The 14,979-nt window shown below is 35.0% G+C and overlaps 1 protein-coding gene across 12 annotated transcripts; it reads right to left on the bottom strand.

Moving 5' to 3' along the window:
* Positions 1-1,821: 1,821 nt before the first annotated feature.
* Positions 1,822-12,020, bottom strand: MED19A (mediator of RNA polymerase II transcription subunit 19a-like protein). Of its 12 annotated transcripts, none has more exons than XM_088117558.1 (8): positions 11,727-12,017; positions 10,715-10,780; positions 8,440-8,729; positions 8,059-8,286; positions 7,620-7,674; positions 7,336-7,477; positions 2,134-2,226; positions 1,888-2,046 (listed from the first exon to the last, which is right to left on the bottom strand). In XM_088117558.1, exons 2-6 carry the CDS (start codon positions 10,743-10,745, stop codon positions 7,473-7,475), a joined length of 609 nt encoding a protein of 202 aa, XP_087973684.1. In that variant the 5' UTR covers positions 10,746-10,780; positions 11,727-12,017; the 3' UTR covers positions 1,888-2,046; positions 2,134-2,226; positions 7,336-7,472. The 12 variants fall into 12 exon arrangements, with proteins under 12 accessions (XP_087973677.1, XP_087973678.1, XP_087973679.1 ...); XM_022287858.2 differs by having other exon boundaries at positions 7,615-7,674; positions 11,727-12,016; XM_022287860.2 differs by having other exon boundaries at positions 2,157-2,226; positions 7,615-7,674; positions 11,727-12,016.
* Positions 12,021-14,979: the final 2,959 nt, after the last annotated feature.

Below are 14,979 nucleotides of genomic sequence, written 5' to 3'. Positions count from 1 at the left end.
ATGGATGACCTATTTTTAAAGAAAATTTCTTTTACTCCAACGAGTGGATAAGGGAATTCAAACTCATACCTTTTAATCAACGAGTCAAATATCAATTACCACTAAGTTAAAATCATATTTATTACAATGGTAAAGGTTTTTCTATCTTTTTACATCCGTACTCAAAGAAATATTGAGATTTCTAATACTATTAAATTTACAATTTTTGTCCTTTGTTTGTTAAACATTTAGAAAAATAAAATTAAAAAAAATAAAAAGAAGAAGAAAGGAAAATACTTATTTCAATTATGAAAAAAAAATCGTAAACATTGTATTCAAGATTTCCTTCCTTGTTTTGTCCTCTTTACCATCTTTGTTATTTGAGATTTGTGAGGGGAAAAAATTACAAAAATATATCCCACTCTCCCATATTTGCAATAAAAAGAAACTTAAAATTGAAAGCCAGTGGTTGTCATTTAGTCTAGTGAGTTAAAAGGACGATTTTTTTTCTTTTTTGAATACAACATGTTGGGGTGGTAGATCGAGTTCTCAATCTCTTAGTTAGAAATATATGTCATTATTGCAGAACAATGCTCGCTTTGACGACAATTTAATTTTAGTTGTTTGAGTTTCTCATTTTGATATAGGATATATATCATATAATTCATTATTGTGTACATGGAGGTATGAATTATATATACATTTGATATATATTTGATATATATTTTATGATCAAATTTACATACATACTTAAGGTAGTAATTGTTAGAGGTATTTGTTTCGTCCATTTCGTACATAGTTTAGTTTATCTAGTTTCATCAAAATTTGCACAATTTCGATCATGTGAGATACCTACGAACAAGTATATTTACGTTGCACAGATTTTCAATGTAGACGTTACACTCCTGACTTTATATGAAATCATTTCCATGTGTAGAATTTGTGCTAAATTTTACAAATAAAGGACCAAAACGAATATTTTAAAAATACATAAACTAAAATGAACAAAAACTAAAATGACTGAGACCAAAATATGATTTTAACTTTATTTTTATTTGACAAACCCTCAAAACATATCGTGAGTTTGAAATAAATGTAAGATTATCATTAATTATTTATTATTTCATCATATAACTCTTAAACGATACTTGATTAGTTACTTTTTATATACAAACCTTTGATATCTCAATTAGTTTGCCCTCAATTCTCTTCCCATTGTTTTTGGTCAAATTACCCAAAGAAAAAGAAGGGATAAGATGAAATAACATATGCGAAAAATCGAGGAATTATTGGTGTCCAATAAAGATTCGTTAATAGAAACAAAAATAACCATAAGAATAAATAAAACACCATTCTCTAACACTACACATTCACATTTACACATAATTCAAAGAAAATCGCATAGAATTTGCTTAAAGACTAGTAAAATGTTAGTATATTATATGGTCAAATAGGACATGGAACAATTACAGAGACCTGAAAATAAGTGAAAAAAAAAAAAGGCAAACCATGCTCAATTCTCATCTCTGAAAAACCATCTCACTTCAACACTCATGTATGAGCCCAAAAGAGTGAAAAATAAATAATCAAAGTCCATTTTCTATACATATGCCCCTTTGATATCACCATTAAAAAAAATACATATCCTGACTGATTAGTTGTATACATCCCGAGAGTTCGAAAAGAAGACGGTAAAAGAAACACGATGGGAAAGGGCAGGGAAAGAGAGAGAGGGAGAATGTGAGAGAGGGAGAGAGTTTCTGGCCTTCTACCTTCCTTCGAAATACCGAAGACGAAGAAATGCTACTACTTCAGACTACAACTCGAAACGAGTCTACGAAATGAAAAGAAGAAGAATATAATATTACATGTGGAGGTATCCAATCCAATGAACACCATACAGAAAACTGAGGAAAACAATCAGTCCTGCAAATCGCTCATATTTATATATCAGACCCATTGTTATGATACAAAGGTTCATTTCCACCATTTTTTTTTGTTTTTTTTTTTTTACATTTGCTTCCACGTATCCTAAAACTGGTAAACTCACCCTCGTCAGAAGCTACTCTGCATGAAGAAAGCAAAAACTATCATACACTCGGAACTCAAAAGGGTCCATAGCATAAGAAAATCATTAAAGCTCAGCTAGGCTACCATCTCTAAGGCATGCATTATACCAAATGGAGAAGATAGATACTATATAATGGGCAGTTTCTGCATGTCCCAACCGAGAAGGATTTAGCTTCCCTACAAATAAAGGTTGAGAAGAGCAGATTTACTTTTCTTGACATAAATTGACTCAGACACGATTAGCTGATTCGAGCAGACCAGACCCCAAATTTCTTGACATAAATGGCCTACTAACTTTTCATGGACATCACAACATGCATTAAAAAAAAACCAAACTGCTACAGGTGACAAAAAGAAATCAAACATACAATAGAAGTGCTTCAAAAGATACTCAAATGAAGCAAAACCTTGCCAAGACCGACTAAAATAACTACCAGCAGGCAGTTGTACTTGATTGAATTGCAGAACACAAAAAGGACTGGGAAGGACCAATTAAGATGCAATCATACTGGATGGCATAAACTTAAAATATGCATGAAATGAATGGATAAATCTAACTCTGATTTTGCATTCAATTAATACACATGCTTAAGCTTTTTTTTCTCTTATCCTTTCTATTTTATTTCAAAGTTCATCATAAGAGAGGATCAATCCTTAAACCATCAGCAACCCAACAAAAGGAAGAAAATAATAATGAAAGACAATCACCCAGTACCTACCAAGTCACCCAAAATTATGTAAAAAAAATTATATTTCCAAATTCAGACCCAAAGGAAGCTATAAAAGAGCATAAACACATTTCAACATCCTAGGCTAATTAAACAGGTCTAGAGTCAAATTTTCCAAAAATATATCAATACAAAATCAAGGTCATTTAAAAGTAAAAGAAAAATAAAATAAAATTGTCTCAATAAATTTTTATCTCTGAAATAGGTCCGCCGTCTCTTTCATCATCCTGGTCTCTCTCACCCTCCCTTGTCCTTCTCGATTCCATTTCATATCTTCAGTTAGGGTATTGCAAGTCACTCGTGGCCACAGATGATGCTAGTTTGTTGTAAGAAGACAAAAGTATGTTTCAAATAGAGATGACAAAGGAAGGTTTGAACTCTAACTCCTAGAATTGTCCATTGAACCTATGGTATCGACTTGGTTAATGATACCTTTTCCAATTTTAAATGCTGTGGTACCCCCTCTCCCCTTTTCTCTTCACCATTTTGGGGGATTCTCTTAGGCGTTCCGTTCATTTTTGCTATGGGAGAAGGTTCACTAGAGGGTGTTAGCATGGGGGCCAAAGCTGTCAAGTCTCCCATCTTCAATAGGTCGATGATACATTAATTTTTTGCAAGAACACCAAGAGAGACCTTCATAGATCGCGGGTGGTCTCAACTTTTTTTCTCCAAGGTTTGGGCCTTTCATTGGATATTGGGAAGTCTTCTTTGGTGGGTATCAACACAGACCACTCTCAACTTCAGAGTTGTGCCTCTTCCCTTGGCTGCAAAGTCGAAGGCCTTCCTTTTAACTTTTTGGAGGCTTCTTTGGGAGGTAACTGTAGAAAGGCTTCTTACTGGGACTCAATTGTTGATAAGTTCAAGAAGAAACTTGATAGATAGAAATATCTCTTGATATCAAAAAGGGTAGATTGAATCTTGCCGTTTCTATGCCTTGTCCTTATCCAAAGCTCCAGTAAAAGCTCCGGCCAAGGTTGTGAATGAGATGGAAAAATTAATCTGGTCCTTTTCTGGAGTGGGGGTGTGTCTCATTCACAAAGACATTTAGGTAAATGGGCAACCTCCTCCTTGCCTAAGGCCTAGGGTGGTTTGGGTCTTGGAAGATTTAAGCAAAGAAATGAAGCCTGACTTCACAAGTGACTTTGGAGGATTTCAACTGAAAATTTTGCTCTATGAAGGCGAACTAGAGCTAGCATCTATGAAGAGGAGCGTTTCGGATGGTTGTCCCTCCCTCCTAAAGGTAAAGCTTATGGGAGGCCTTGGTTTGAAACAGCAAAATTCAGTGTCTCTTTCTTAGTTTTGTCCGGTTTGAAGCTGTTAATGAACAAAGGATTAGATTTTGGAAAGACATTTGGCAAAAACAGTCCGATGGAATTTCTTTTTTCAAATTTGCTCAGTATTTCTCCCAAGGATACTACTGTGGCTAATTGTTGGGTTGACGACTTTTATGATTGGAACTTGACCTTCAAAAGGGGCTTTCAGGACAATGAGATGGTATTGGAGTTACTGAATTCTTTTAGAAAAGATGGGAGGATAAGATCTTCAGGAACCTTGAGAGTAGGCAGACTTCCTCTACCAAATCCTTGTTCTCGAAAGCCCACCCTAGATTAAAGCTTCCCGGATAAATTCGATTTGGAAGTTTAATTGCCCGAAGGAAGTAAAAGTTTTTTTATGGGGTTTAGCCTGCAGAAATCTCAACACTCACGAGACCCGTCAAAAAAGCTTCCTAATTGGTGTTTTTGGCCCTCGGTGGGTAGCTATTGTTACCAAGCATCGGAAAGCCTTGATCACCTTTTCTTACACTGCCCAACAGCTTCAGATTTCTGGTCCTTTTTGTTCAAAGAGTTGGATTTTGCCAGCTGTATGCCTAGAGCTGTGGAAGATTCACTTCTCAAGGCCCTTCAGGAGGGTTCTCCAAAGGGAAAGCCAAAGTCCTTTGGGGTTGTGAAGTTAGAGCCATTTTTTGGTGCATTTGGAAAGAAGAAAAATAATAGTCGGGTTTTAAACAACAGGCTTCATTCCTTTTATTTTTTTTGTAATTGTGTACAGATCACACTCCAACTTGGTGCTTAAACCATAGAATTTTTTTTTGTAACTACAGTCTTTTGATTCTTATCCATGATTGGTAAGCTGCTTCTTTAGTTTTTCATGTGGCGGGGGATTTCTAATCCCCCACACTTAGGATGTTTTTGTTTGTTTAATACATGGGTTCTATTTCTCATATAAAAACAAGAAACAAAGTTTGAGGGTGAAATCTTTGGATTCAAAGAATTAACACGTTCTACAGAAATTATGAGCCTAACAACAAATGGTTAAAACGAAGATTTAGAAGTCCCTGCTGGTGTGGGATTTTTTCAATGACGGAGGTGGCAGGGAAAGGGAATGGGTGTGGAAAGATAGCTTTGATCAAATACTTCTTGATCTTCATTTACGAGAATGAGATTGATTAGCTCAAGAGAAGGGGAGGGTATCCTTTCCAAGCATGCTAAAGGAGAATCAAAGCTATGTGCAAAAATTTTATCACATTTTATTGGATGTTTACAATAAATATGACAAATACTTTTTTTAATACTCGAGAATCAGAGCTTTGCTTCCCTATATCTGGAGGCACCTACACCCACCCCAAGGCTCGAACCTAGAAGACATCAAGGTTTTTTTGTATCAAGCACACCCGAAAGTTTGAACTTGAGACCTCTAAGCCGGTATAACCAAGAAGCCCCAAGGGTTACTCCTTAGGGAAAATATGATAAGTACGTGTGCAGGAGGCCTTTACCTCCCTATTTGAGTTCTCAGCACACTAGTCGTCAAAATCCTCAACCACGATAAAAGAAATTATTTTTGTGTTTCCATCATCCGAGTTTCCATGGGTTAATATGAAGCACACCCGAAAGAAAATGGTTAAAATCTTCTCAATGTCCATAATGTACAGGGGTCTTAATACTGCTGATAGGCTTCAGAGAAGGTTCCCCAATTCCCCTTCCGTATGCAACCTTTGTATTAGGATAGAGGAGTGTCCCACTTGTTTCTCCACTGCCCTTTTCCCTATAGAGGTTTGTGTTTTATTCTGAACGAGATGGGGCTGTCTTTACGTCTCCCAAACAGAGTGGATGACTGGTTTATAAAGGGGCTGCAGGGACTAAATTTCAGGAGACCTAAGATTCTTTGGTTTTGTGCCATCCACCTTTTGGCTTATTTGGAAAGAGAGAAACTATAGAATTTTTTATGATAAAAATTGTTCAATTGATTCTTCTATCAATAAACATCACTTGGCTTTGGCTTCCTAGTAGAGTGCAAAATGCAAAAGCAAATCACAAAGATTTCTTTTTTACCCAAGACCTTCCATGATAATCAGAAACTGGAAGGTTTTCTTTTTTTTTGTTTCCTTTTTTCTGGTGGGGGGACCCTGCCTTTAGGTTGTTGCCTATTGGCCTCTCAACTTTCAGTAAAAGTTCCATTTTCCAAAATCATGCGAGTTTCCATCTTGGTTCTTGATCAAAGTATCCGCTGGATTGCACTTACGCCAAGTTGACTTCTGCCAAAAAATTCGGGATATTGATGTTCAAAATTTCCTCTTTTTCTTCTTTTTCCTTTCCTTACTACCTCAAAAATTCAGGAACCAAAATAAATCCTCCTAACTACTTATACAAATGTCATAACTATCTAAACTAATAAAGATTAAATTGACTTCACTACCCCTTTAGAAATCTTTTTGAAGCAAATAAATTATCTTCATAGCACTGAGCTGTGTATCCCTTTCAGACCTCCTTCAAACTTTCTCTCTCATGAAAATCAGCTCTCTCTTTTAGAGCTTCTCTAGTACTTCCCACTCCCACTCCCACGCCCACCTCATTCATACTTCCTTTCTTATCAGATCCGTAACCTCCTTTTCTTGAATGTTGGCTATAAATTACTCCAATTGCACATTCAATGAGTTTCAATCCACTACCAGCCGACCATTAGGCCGCCCAAAATTTTTAAATAATTTCAAACTTAATGTCCTGTCCCATCAGTTTGGACACAATCCCATGGAGCGCAGGAGAGGATGGGCATTGCCAAGTTCAAGCCTCTTCTTGATGTACCTAGTCTAGTACATTTTGAAGTTATACTCCTAATGTAGTTCGTTATAGTTGAGATTTCATTTTGTAAACTCTTAATGGGAAGGTTTTGGTTTAGATTTTCCTATTGTAAATTAAGTGATAGTTGGATGTCAATGCTCCTCTGGATAATCTTACGGAAGCAATAATTTTTATGGTGTACCTTTTCAACTATCAATGGGAGCTTGTTTCTTTTCATAGAAAAGGAAGATAAGCGTGTTTCTTGTTCTAATGAAAAGGAAGAAAAGCCCCTTTAGAGTTTGTATCTCTTGGACATTGTATTTGTTTTTCATTATATTAATGAGAAGTTCGAATCTTAAAAAAAATAAAAATAAAAATAAAATATAAAAAAAATATTGTTTCTTGTTCTGATGAAAAAGATGGGAAAAAAGCATGAATGAAAAGAAATGTAATCATATGAAGAACAATTGAATATAGAATTTACTTGAAAGATATAAATATACCTCAAGTATTTTTTGACAACATTAAGTGAAAATTCCACCAATCTTTCTACAACCATACGAGGAAATAAATGACCTAGATTATTCCACAATGTCAGCCCGCTACCTTTATCACTCCCATTTCTTCAATTTTTGAGGTCTTATGCTGCAGAAATTAGATGCAGAAGACTGTCAGTTGGAAACAATACCAATTGGAAAGATAAAATAAAAGTTAACCCGGATGATTGTTCTTTACAGTAAGCATGCAATCTACAGCTGAAAAAGATTTTGACTTTGCATTACCTTACTTTTTTTGTGCCTATGAATGTCATTAATATCATCCTCTCCGTCATGCTTCCTTTTCTGAAATTAGAAATTAATAATTAGCTCATTTGGGCTATATGCACAAAAAATTGTATATTAGTTTGGTGGTAAAACACAAATAGATTACTTAATCCTTAATTTTTAGTGGAGAAAATACGAAACAAAACAAACCAATAATTGCCATTCATAATTCCCTCATTTATCCTTTTTAATTCCCGCCCTCACAGCATGCTATGGAGTCGATAATCCAGGTCAAATGAAAAAAAGCCAATGAAAGGGAAGCGCTTCAAGAAATGTAATCTTGCAATAATAAACTAGACTAAAAGGTTCATAAGGTCAATGACAACCTACTCCTGAACCATCCCATTTTTCTCTAATCTTAGTAGTTACAAAGGAGCTGCAGAAGAGTATAGGTTGTCCAACCTTTTCATGATGCTTCTTTGAATGGTCAGCACCAGATTCGTGATGGGCACTTTTGTCTCTCTTCTTATCCTTGTCTTTATCCTTACTTCGGTCTTTATGACGATGCTTGTGCTTCTTATGCTCTCTATCCTTCTCCTTATCCCTGTCTTTATGCTTCTTATGCTTTCTTTCCTTATCTTTGGACTCACTTTTTGACTTCCCTGGAATAGTTGGAACACCTTTCTCGGCCTTACCAAAGAAAAATAAATGAGCCATCAGTTGAAGAGAAAAGAATCACAATGAGAAATGCTGATAATCGGACCCAATCCCTTGGTGACATCTAAGTTCCAGCTAATGGAAAAAAGGGGCTGATTTTAACCATTTTAATAATAGAATTCTTACAGGAGGCAGATCAACAGGACCAGTTTCCCTCAGTTGGAAGGCTTCTATGAGAATATCTTGGTCAAATGGCTGTATGCGGGCATTAGTCTCTCTAGGGTAAGAAGTATTCTGGATGAGTTGATTCAATTGCATCCCTTCTCCTTTTCTAATTTCTGTGTCTCCAACCACGTTATGAAGATAATGTGTATCTGAAATTGATAATGGAAGTGACTTCTTGCAGAAAAACTCATGGTGAGGTAACAGTTTGTAGTGACTTATTAGATCCACGGCACCAGTCAATTCCCTTGGTCCTAAAGGTACAAACAAAGATATATCAAAACTTCAGGTGACCAAGAAGATAATAAAATTATAAATTGTACAAGATGGAGAATGAAAAAGAGCTATCTCTTGTAATTTCATATCCCTTTCTATTTACATTAAAACAAAATCAATAAAGAAACATATTTACAAAAGAAAAGCTAACTAATAGGGACGACATAAAGTACTGCAAAAGTGGCATTGAAGCATTGCAAACTGCTGACAAAAGTCAGAAAGACCATATTGCTTTGAAGAAAATAGAAACCCTTAAAACCTTCTTTCACTTCAAACATTCAGAAGATTTTATGTGCAATTTTAACAGCAAGGCATAGATCTTATATGCAATTTTAGGGGGAAACTGCTAAGAGTTTAGCTTTCAGTGGGATACAGAACTCATTCACTTCCTGCACTGAACACTTTGTCCGACAGAATATTTGCCAAGAAGGCTTGAATGAGAGAGGACCAATCTCCTCCAATACTAAAGCTTGAATTGAATTTTTTCACTAACTAGAGTCTAAAAGTCGAGACACTTTGAGTTCCCAGTTACAGGACGACCTAAGGGAGACTAAAAATTGGCCTAACCAATCGTCATAGTTGACTCCTGACATCTTATTGTTAGACTAAATTCAGACATGGAAAAAAGTTCAAAAGATTTTAAAATATTGACACAATTAACAACCTTACCTTCCTTTGTGGTAGAAAAAGAATGGTGTGATCTGCAAATGGGAGGTGATTAATATTGAGGTTTTAGTTATATTTAATGGGATAAGAAGAAAGGTAGGAAATATGAGGAAAGGTTCCCAAGACTAGTCGTGAGAAGGTTACCACCTTCAAATATAGGTGAGCCTTTTCATTTGCTTAATCTCACAAGAATTTTTTCAATCATATGGGAAACAGGGGATGGAGGGACGTGGGAATTCCTCCAAGCGTCATGCCTAGATAAGTAAATGAAAAAAAGTCAGCTTTACACCCCATACGAAGCTCAAATCCTTTTTCAAAATGCAGCTTCTATGATTTGAAAGGATGATAATGAGAAAGGAGGAGAGATCTCCTTGCCTGCCTGAAGTTGGTAAATGTTTCTTCCTAGGTTTCCTGTTCCCCCCCCCCCCCCCAACAAAAAAAAAAATCATTCTTCCTGTAGGAATTAAAGGAAAAAAAAAGAGCCACCCAAAATTGAGTCAATAACAAAGGGAGAATAACAACAAAGGAATTGGAAGTGAAAACTACGAAGAGCAATGGAAATTTCCCAAATCAAGAACCTCATTCTATTCCCTTTCCCTCTTGTTGAACAATCCAAGCTTCCTAGTCACATACTCCATGCTACTGCTTTCATTGCAATCATCCACAAAGTCTTTTCTTAATCAACTTTGTTGGAAATCTTTTCAAAGTCAATTTTGAAAGTTACCCCTTTCCTTTTACTTATTCTCCACTCATCAATAGCTTCATTTGTAGTCAAAACCGAATCTAAGATTTGTCTTCCAGCTACGAAAGACCCATTGGGAGTGAGAAATCATATCGGGGAGGAATTATTTCAACCTATCAATGAGAACTTTGACAAGGACCTTTCGGAAGTTGTTGTGAGGCCTATCGGTTTGAAATCAATAACTCTCAAGGAATTTGAATTTATGGGGACAAGGTCAACATAGGAAGTAAAAGTATAACCCTTTTTCTTCAATTCAGAACCTTTGGTTCTAATAAAAATAAATAAATAAAATTGAAAATCCAAGGGCATGTTTACACCCAGAAAAGGTACATTCTCAGGTCAAAAAAATTATTTAAAATCATATTGTAACCTCAAAATATTTCTAAAAACAAAAGCATCAATGTTGTACACAACGTCAATAAGCAATTTCACTGCATGCTGGCCGCAACCACCTAAAATAACGCACAGACTAACCCGAGCTATGTCTCACTATTAAGTCTTAAACGTGACAGTGCAAGAGAGAGAAGGGACTAAATTGACCATATCAACATTTACCTCGGCCGAATTTCTTGTCTTCAGATTCCATGTATCAATCTTCCGAGAAACAATGTAACATTATAACTGAAATCATAAAAACCCAAGGGCAGTGAGATTACAATTCTAAGACAACAAACTTAGTCTTTCTCCATCTTTTCCAATAATGACAAAACAAAAATTTCTTTCGTGGATAAAATGCCATGAACTTTAGTTTAACCAATCCCTTCAAGAGACTAAAATTAAAACAGCAAAATCTAAACAGAAAAGGCTAAAAGCCGTAACTTAAAAAGAAAATGAAGTAAACACATTTCGGGCTTTCCTAAATTAGTACAAGTCAAACCAAGGAATAAAGCATAAACATCCATGACTCCATTAGACATACTCGTAAAACAGAAAATACATCGAAAAGTAACAAGGTTACTTCTATGGTGTGTCATCATATAATGATTCCAGAGGAGAAAGTGAAATTTAAATGAACATGGAAAATTAATCGAGTTCCAAGAACTATTCCAGGATAAAATAGCGAATTAAAGATACATGAAAACATCGACCATGCGTATCCCCCAATTCAAAAATTTTGCATCTTTATTAGCAAATCACGCACATAAGAAAACTTGAGCCGTATTAATATTTCTAAAAATCATTAACTAAGCGGGAACTATTGCTTAAAATTTTGAAAAGAATTAGCCCAATCATATATTGACCACGCTAAAATCATTCTCCGAGGAATTCATCTGAACTCAAAACACTAGAATTAGAATAGAACAAGCGGGAAGCACAATTTCAGAACAAACCCCAACCCCCAAAGCGCCTCTCCTGTTAAAATTCAACGAGTACGCAAATACCCAATTCGAAGCGCAGAATTCAGCTCCAGCCAAAAGACACACAGGACTAGCAGCAAGAAACCCTAAACACACCAACGAATCCCAGAAGTGAAAAAGCTAAGAAAGAGGGGAAAAAAACAGCAGTGCCCAAAACCAGAAACTACCCAGAAGTAACCCATTGAACGAACAGACGAAGAAACACGAACCTCGGCGGGGAAGAACAAGGAGGCGCCGGAAAAGTGGGAGGAGAGGAAAGGGAGAGAGCGATCGAGAAGAAGGGGCTGCGAAGATCGAATCGAGGAATGAGATGAAATTGAGGGGAATTGGGGTCGGAGAATGGGGTGTGGGGAGAGTGAAGAAGTAGCTCCGGCGGCGGATACCGGCGGCGGAGACCGGAGGGGAGAGAGAGAGATGAGATCGGGGGAGGAGAGGGAGAGAGAAGAGAGGGGCAGAGGGCTCTACTAAATTTTACTGCAAATAACCCTTTGCCACATCTACAAAGGGACCGTACAGTGGACTTTAATACACATGGTCAAGCCCTTCCCTTTCCTTTTGTTCAAATGTCAAATTATATTTGGAGCTTTTTTTTTATTATTATTATTTTTTTATGTTTTTGGAATGATATATTACAAGTAGTTAGGTGGGCGTGAATTCGAACATTTGACTTAGTGTGAAAATAAATTAACGTTTAGAAGAAATATTATTGGTCCATGTATTTTCGGTAGAGTAATGATTTAGTCCCTAAATGCCAGTTTGAGAATAAGGAGCACGTATCCTCAACCAATAAAAAACGATTTAATCCTTGAAATTTAATATTTTTAATAATTTAGTTTATTGAGTTTGCAATTTGTAACCATGTGGTCCATATTTTGAAATTTTTGTTAAGATTTAATAAGGTTTCTTATATATGTAGTAACGTAGATTAAAAAGACTTAAGGGCAACGTAATGGTTTCGCCGCCGAGAAGAAAGATGTTGTACCGGGTGACTGAAATCCTTTGAGGTCAACTGTACAGGCTGACAATCGACAGAAGATGATGAGCAAAGTTGTTGGCCTAAAGAGTGGGGCTGATCCGTAACACCAACCGTAGAAGAATGAGGTTTGAGTTGATGAACAGGAGAAGACCACACTACATCTCCATCACCATTCTCTCCCGGGGCTGATTAATTAGGTTAAAGAAAATATAATGCGACCTCATTGAAGAGACATTCAAGGATAATCTTCATCTCTTTGATTTCAAGATAAAAATCAGTACTTCATTTTAATAAAATTTATTAAGGCATGAGCTAAATCGTTGTGTACTAAATTGTTACATACTAAATTCAGTTAAATTGTTACATACTAAAGTTCAGGATCTAGCACTCCTATATCTGAAAATAAATAAATAAATAATTGGTAGTTTATATAAAATTTTAAGTATTAGGATTCAAACAATAAAGTGAGAATTAGAATCATGAAATTCAAATAATTTAATTAATGTCTTGACTTAGTTGATAATTATATATATAGTTAAAAGCACTCCAAAAAGCATAGGCTTCAAGCAATTTGGCAAAGAAAACTACTTAAAATAAAGAACAATTAATATTTTTTGTTTAACTCAAAATCGATAGCTCTTTAGCCTTTTACCCCTATAATTAGAAACACGCACACCCGTCCAAAAGCTTGGACCTAAGAGAACATCAAGAATTTTTTGTATTAAGTTCATCCAAATGTTTGAATACAAGACCTCATAGCAGGCGATACTACAAGGCTTCGTGCTCCCTTGGGATAGAACAAAATTAAAATTGATAACGATGAATATATGTACATGAAAGTGTTTATGAAATTTTTTTTCATATTTATAACCGCGTCAATTTAGTTCTTGTACTTTAGAATGTTTTTGACACAACTCTTTGAAGTTTTATGGTTGTGTCTATATGGTCCGTTACTTCAAAAAAATTGCTAATAAGTTCCTCTACTGCTTTCAATTTTGTGTATGGTATTGTTAATTTTGTCAGTTTGACGCTTACTAATACCGATATATAAATGTCGATTATCTTAGCTATTTGAACTATGCTTAAGTAGGTAGAATACTACAATCCACACATGAGTAGGAATTTAAACTTATGATCTATAAAGATATTAATATCTTGACTAGTTGAGTTGAGTTGTGCTAAAATGATCAGGTTATTGTATATAGATTTTTTAAAGTATTATAATTCAAACAAGAAAGTCAAAATTTAAATTTATGATTTTCGGGAGAGATCATTAATGTATTTGACTAATAAAATTATTTCTAATTCGAAATTATATATGTTGTCAAACTTTGAAAGAGGTATAAGCCTAAAGTAATTCAACAAAGCCAAAACAACTGGCATAAGGAAAATAATTAAAATTGATAAGGATAACTCAAGATATTAAGCATAATATATATATTTTTCTTTGATTTGTGAGATAATTCTATTTATTTTGATATTATTCAATCGGTAATTCCTTATTTTTAATACGGGTAAGAAACACATGCCTTGCACGTAGAATCTTGTAGTTCTAAATTAAAGTAAAACAAATAGTATTTTTTAAAATTATAATATTATCCTTTAAAGAAAGAAAAGTGACTATATATAGTATGAATTCAATGTATGATATTGTTGTAATAAAAGAAGAAGATGAAAGATTAGCATGGAAAGCAGGCTACAAATTATTTGAAGTGTAAGAAAGATGAAAAAGCACCAACGTGCAAGTTTTTTTTTAATGAATGAACGTTCTTAATTTCCCTCTAATTTTCTTGATTATAAATTATTATATTACATTTTAACTTTGTTAAATTTTGTGACGCTAAATCATTGAGTTTGTTCATTCTAGAATGAAAGAGAAAGGTAAGAGTGACAGAACTTTGGCTTTGTAAAAATAATTACAACATTTCACATGCATAAATCAAAAGCATCACTTTAAAAAAATAAATAAATAAAAATCAAACTCATAAGCATTCCCATTATCCAATTATGATAAGGATCGAATTTTGCTTTATCTCGATTCCATCGACCATCATCTCGACACACAGTACTCTAGAATTTCTTCCAATCTGAACAATGATAAATTTGGGGAAAGCGAACTAATGCCATCAACTTTCCATTAATCTTGCCTTAATGTAATTCAGCTTTAATTTGGTTTCTCTTCGCTATTAATTCTCCTCTCGATCACCCATATGTGCATTGTCATTGTCGTTGCTAGAGCAAGAAAGTAATCTCCATACCTTCACACCACTTGGAAAATTTTCCACTTTGTTCCATCCACCACCTATTGAGTTTTTGTTGTCATGAGAAAGAGATGACACATTTATATATTGATTGGGCGGGGATTAGGAAGATGAAAGGATTGAGAGAGGGTATGTGGTAGATGAAAAGGAGTTAAAAAAAAGTCATTGAGAAATTAAGAGAGAGAAAATTAGTAAGAGAAAATAGGGGAATTTAGAGGGGTGAGA

The sequence above is a fragment of the Momordica charantia genome (assembly GCF_013281855.1).
Source record: "Momordica charantia cultivar OHB3-1 chromosome 9 unlocalized genomic scaffold, Mcharantia_2.0 BLBB01000009.1, whole genome shotgun sequence".
Classification (NCBI taxonomy): domain Eukaryota; kingdom Viridiplantae; phylum Streptophyta; class Magnoliopsida; order Cucurbitales; family Cucurbitaceae; genus Momordica; species Momordica charantia.
This window is presented reverse-complemented; position numbering and strand designations above follow the sequence as displayed.